The sequence below is a fragment of the Larimichthys crocea genome, chromosome XV (assembly GCF_000972845.2).
Source record: "Larimichthys crocea isolate SSNF chromosome XV, L_crocea_2.0, whole genome shotgun sequence".
NCBI lineage: Eukaryota > Metazoa > Chordata > Actinopteri > Sciaenidae > Larimichthys > Larimichthys crocea.
This window is the reverse complement of record NC_040025.1, coordinates 20,400,292-20,406,291: the sequence shown is the minus strand read 5'-3', so window position 1 is coordinate 20,406,291 and position 6,000 is coordinate 20,400,292. Positions and strand designations below refer to the sequence as shown.

At 41.1% G+C, this 6,000-nt stretch overlaps 1 protein-coding gene across 7 annotated transcripts in view; it reads right to left on the bottom strand.

The window, feature by feature from the left end:
* Positions 1–4,976: 4,976 nt before the first annotated feature.
* ubr4 (ubiquitin protein ligase E3 component n-recognin 4) overlaps positions 4,977–6,000 on the bottom strand; it is a 44,490-nt gene continuing 43,466 nt past the window's right edge. For all 7 annotated transcript variants that reach the window (XM_027288243.1, XM_027288246.1, XM_027288244.1 and 4 more), the window contains 2 exons: positions 5,731–5,893; positions 4,977–5,545 (listed from right to left, as the gene is read on the bottom strand). In XM_027288243.1, coding sequence (XP_027144044.1) covers positions 5,481–5,545; positions 5,731–5,893 — 228 coding nt within the window. In that variant the 3' untranslated portion in view covers positions 4,977–5,480. The remainder of the gene's footprint in view (positions 5,546–5,730; positions 5,894–6,000) is intronic.

The following is a 6,000-nucleotide window of genomic DNA, read 5'->3' as shown; positions in this document are numbered from 1 at the left end:
TTGGGCTTGTTGGAGTTTCTCACAGTCCCTGGGCCAATGAGAGCGCTGGGAAGGGCTTTGAGGAACGCAGGGCTGCCACATGCTCAATGAAGTGTTTATAGCCGTGGGGACAATGAGTGTGTCTCCGGGGAGCAGGTGGAGGAATAGACTGCGAGAGAAAGAGCCCGGGGTGGGGTGGTGGGGTAGGCAGGATGGGGGGAGGGGGGGTGTAGCTGGGAGACTGACCCAGTGCTTGTGTTGATATGGGAAAGTGGTGACCCCAGAGGGAAGCATGCCGCTGTCTCATGTCATCTCCACCGCCACGTAATTGAGCACAAAGTGCCTCCGCCACCAGGCACACGTGGGTGTTACAGAGGGCCAAGCATTTAGAAAAGGCCAACATGCAGCCACTTCCACCAGTTTGACACGGCAGACTTTCCTCACGGAGGTGTGCAACAGTTGAGACGTCTCAGAGTCTGAATAGAAAAAGAGCTCCTCTGCGACTCAGATAAAATGTACTTGATGAAGAAAAGAAAATGTGTGGCCCACACCTCAAAGTAGTCTGTTAATTAAAGACCAAGAAAACCTGTTTTCTTGTTCAGTTTCTTCGCATGAATGACAATCAGTTCATCGTCTATCAAAAGAGGAACAACACTGGTTCTTTCACAAGATGTTTTCCTGAGCAAAAAGGCTTTATTACTGACATTACGGTGCTCTCACATTTCAAATTTACCTCCAGATAGTGTTTTAGATCATCTGGATTGGTTTGTTTGCACCCTGTCTCATTATCTGAAGACTTGTGTGTGTTGCCCCATCTCTCTTACTTAATTGCAAATGATTTAGCTATATGAAAACATATTTCCAGGTGCTTTAAAACGACGTTATAATAGTAAAGTGTTGAGCTGAATCTCCTTGGTACTAACTGGGTAGTGACTGTTTTTGAAGTTCACTCTGTCCACTTTAATTTGATGGTTGATATGAACTGTTAAAAGAAGTAAACTGCTTCAACTGTAAACATCCTAACAGTCTCCACACTCCCAGCACGTTCACACATCAGGCAACCCCCCCGACACACACACACACACACACACACTCATACAAACAGCCACACTCTTGTTCAATTTCCCTCCTACACACACACACACACACACACACACACTCACTCACTCACAGCTGGCTGACCTGCTTGCCGCTGGCCACGTCTCAGTCACACGCTCCCTTCCTGCCTGTGTGGAACGTGGGAGCCGCTGTGGTCCCAGGCTTCCCACACTTCAGTGTTAATGACACTGAGGCCGGCTGCACAAAGGAAGTGTGCCCCATCGAACAAAGATTGAGTGACCAACCCCCCCTCCTCCCAACACACACACACACACACCCAGGAACACAGTGCTGTCAACAGGGCTTCCAGGCACACCATCTGGACGGATCGTACGCTATTGTCAGCCAATCAAGCATGGGAGACGCTCACCGTGAGAATTGGAGAGGCTAAAATAGAGACAGAAAGTTAAATAAGAAGAAAAGGGAGAGTGTGTGTGGATGGCGGGAAACTCTGTGGATAGTTTGGAGAAGTTTTTTTTTAAAGGTTCTCAATGAAAGGACCTAAAAATCATAAGTGATAAAAACAATTAGTAAAAAGTGAATTCAGGGAAAAAAAAAATTCACATTAAGGACACAAATATAACAAATAATAACATATATAACTATACTATATAACTATGACAACTATAGTAGACTTAGTTTAACTATTTTATTTGATTAGAATTATATTGTCAGCTGTGATTAAGTCTGCAATGATTTGACATTTTGCAGATCTTTAAATGGCACACATTCTACATTCGCTACAGTTTTTAGAGTAAAAAGTTGGAGTTCAGGTCTGATAGCATCCAGCTTTAGACTTAACATCTGCCCACTGTGTTGTTGAATGGACATACTTCTCCTCCTTCAGGCAGACGTTTTCCCTCCATGTTCCCACCACATATCACTCCCAGTCGATACAATAACGAGGAGATCTCCCTCGTTGTGGCGCATCAGATGAGAGACAAGAGCCCAGTGAAGGGCCCCTCCCACCTGTTTGTTTGGATTGGGGCCATTGTACTCCATGAACAACTAATTCATTCACATCCTATTGTCATAACACTGCTTTGTGATTGGCCAAAACACTGTGAGAACCAGCATCACATTAAAATCGATGGGAAAGTTGGCATTAGTATATAAAGGAGGGAGGTCTCAGTGGGTAAAATCATAACCCGGACTTAGACCTGGACTGACTGGACTTCATCTGACTGCGTATTCACCATGAGGGATCAGCACACAACGTAAGCTCAAATGCAGGAAACTCATCAGTAGAATAAGTTAATTAGACTCATCCTCAGCTCAATTAGTTCCTGTGAACTTCTGTCTTATTCAGTGTCACTCTGGGGTCACAGAATGTCTTAGTATTTTGGTTTTATCAGCATCTGGCTTTGGGGCAGATGAGCAGTTAAAGGATCTGTTAAAAGATCAGTTCACCCAAAGAATCAAAAAACATTTTTTTCTTTAGTGCTATTGCAGATTTAGTTTTCTTGACTTGATTTTGAGGGAGAAAATGTGTGGACTAACCCTTTAAATAGCTCTTAAAGTTGTAGATTTCTGCAGTTAAATGTAAAACTGGTGTCTTTCCCATGTATCATCAGCATTAATCGGATGTTTCTCCTCCTTCCTCCTCAGCATGTGTAAGATGATGATTTTGGAGAGGAAGTGCTCAGACAGAGCAGTGAGGCTCCGCTCGGCACTGGAGAGCCAACTCCACACTGGGGTGTCCAGCTCTGACGTGTGGGATAAGACGGTCTCCTTCTTCACGGTGAAGAAGGCCTTGATTTTCCATAACGGCTACAACAAATCTTCCAGAGAGGCCATGCGGCTGTTTCCCTCACCCGCTGAGGACGTGGCACCGCTGTGCTGCCAATAAGAAGAGGACGCACACGTGAAGAAAACATGAAATGAGATGGGACATGTAGGACTGTGTGTCCACAAGATTTATAGTAGTGGACATAACAGCACTATGTCAAGAAGAAGTGTGAATGGAAAACATTTCAGATGGAAAAAGGACTGTAAACGGTGGATTGTTGGATGTGGAAAAGATGGGAGATTGATACCATATACACTGTGATCTTTGGTCATTGGTCCATAAATGGGCCTTAAAAATGTGCATTCCATGCCTTAAGTCTTAGTACTCCTTGAAACTGGTCACTTAAAGACCACGTTGGTGAGGTCTAAAAGCCATATTCCTTTGTATAAAGGGGAAATGTGTATGCCAATGCATACTTTTTTTCTTTTTTTTTTTACTGTAAATGTTTAAGACATTGTGAATGATGTTAGTTTTGGTTGTTCTGTGTAAAATTTATTGCCGAAAGCCATAAGTGAAATGTGCAATGTGTGCTTTTATATGCAAAGTAGTTGAAAATAAACTGATATTCAAATTGTTTTCACATCATTTACAGTTTGAGTTGAGAATTATTTCCTAACATCAGTTTTAATTGATTTTTACATCAATCACACAAGACAGAAAATAGGTGTTCACAATGTTTTCTCTCTGACATACCAGTGTCTTAATGAATATCACCCTCTGGTGGCCTTTACACAGCTGCACCTCAGATGTGATCCATACAGAGAGCAGCTTCTTGTCCCTGAACTCTCTGGTCTCAACACCTCAGAAGTACATGTGAAAGCTTCTATAAATATTCTACAATAGTCGACCCAAATGTCTTTAAGCTTAGACAGAGCATGTGTAAACGTTTCAGTTCATTTGGTACGTTCTCTTATTCATCTCTTTTTATGGACTGGGAAAACTGGACAGGTGAGCAGTGAGACAGACAGTAAATCTAATTTGCATGCATAAAAAAAAATACACCCTTAGATAATAAAACAATGTATTTCTAAGCATGTCACTAGACATGACATTTTTACAATGAGTCTTTTTAACCACAGACCTGCTGTTTTAGAAAATGATGCATCATTTTTATTAAGAAAACAGCAGCTGGAACAGAAGAGGTTACCACCCCGGATCACATTTGGAATTATTACGGCTTTATTAATCATAGGCTAAATTCAAAAAGCAGACATTCAGCAACAGTTGAACATTGTAGCAGCGGGGAAAAAGGCAAATTTACAATAAACTGGGTGAACTCCACACCATGCATTCAGCTCTCGAGTACAGGGGGTGCCGTTTTAACTGTTTGTACGTTTAAAAGTTCATTCGCCGAGGTTTAAACTCAGCGGCACTTTGCTTTCCAGAAATCTGTTCTGAGGATTGACTCAAGAGTGTTGCCAGTGATTCAGAGGAAAACCAAAATCTAAATGAATGAGAGGTCAGAGAAATGAAACTAAAAAGGCCTGAGAAAACAAACTGAAGGACAAAACAATTAAAGAAAAAAAGTGTTTAAGGATATAATGTAGGTCTGTTTTATTATTAATTTAGACAGGTCTGATATTCCACTGCAACTGATGAAATCTTTCACAAGTCCAAAGTTCACTTTGTCACAAAGGCATAGCTTCATGGAAAAACTAAAACAAACTTTTATTCATCGTTCTTTTCCTCATTTCGCTTCTGAGATTGATAAAAGAAAACATACACATACACACAAATCAAAAAAAAAAAAAAAAAAAAATTCTGCCCATCACTCAAATTCCAGTTAGAACCTATGCAGAGACCAAACAGCAAAGTCCAGAAAAAAGGACAAATTAGCTCGAAACCATGTGACCATGTGCTGAAACCTTCTGCCATTTTAAAAAGCCCTATCCAAAAAAAAAAACTTAAACCAAACAAACAAAAAGGGAAAAAAAAAAACAAGATAAAATCAAATGTCACTCTCAACACGTGGTGGGTCAAATCCCAAAACATTTTTTTAGTTACCTTAACATTGTACCCCAATATAAGAGGGGGGTGGGTGGGGGGCTTTGAAAGACAAATATTTCCACCCTAAAACAGAATTCACAAGTTATTCCATCAACCAGCAAACTTTTTTTTTTTTTTTTTTAAACATGAATAATTCAATTCTGCGACACTCTGCTTGGCCTTCACAGACGATGGTGAAGCTTCAGGCTTGTTTAACAGTCGTGAACCAGAAAATACACAAAACATCTCTGGATTAATGATTAGCAGAGTCTCAGATCTTTTGTCTGAATCAGAGGGACAGAGCGTAAATTCTGTTTTAGTGTGTTCCTCCCACCGTTTAACAGCATTGTGTTTTTGTGTTAAACATTACAGAGATGTTGCCAGAAATGGATGATTTTCTTTTTTTTTTTTTTTTTTAGACTACACATAATTTCAGTTTAAAGTTAATTTGAAGATGTCATATGGGGGGGAAGGAAGTGAGTAAGAAGCATTGTGTATACTCTGTGTCTGAGCATGTGTGTCAAGTGTGTAAAAAGAGAAAATCTTTTATTTTTTTCAGTTGGTAGGTGTCCCAACGTTATTTTGCAGGGCTGTTGTGTGTTGTACGGGTGTGGGTTGAAGTTGTCCATCAGGGCAAAGAGTTCAACAAATCCTGCAGGAAGAGATCTGGGTCTGCGATTTCAGAGAGGAGACCTGGAAGAGAAACATCAAGTCAAGTTTCAGTGACTGAGCAGAGCTGCATCAGTTGGGTCCATGCAGATTTCTCCAAAATTAATTTCGATTTTGAGTATAATCTCTGAATTGTTAAAGAACCTTTCCACCTTTTCATTTTGATAACTGGGCATGATGAAATTGATCAGGTGTGTCTGTATACTGACCTACAACATCAAAGAACTCGGACAAGGACTCGGCAGGCATGAGCTCATCCTGGAAGGCCCTGAGCACGCGCTCTGAGGCCTCATAGATGGGCATGTCGTTGTGACGGACATATTCTGCCAGCGAGAAGGACCAGCCCCCCTCTGTGTTGCTGGTGGGTACTTTCTGTACGGCCAAAGAGAAGATGACAGAGGAAAAAGGCTGTGAGATCAACTGTTGGAGTTTTAGTCTCCAAATTGTTAATTAAACGTTTTATCATATGATTCTAAAAG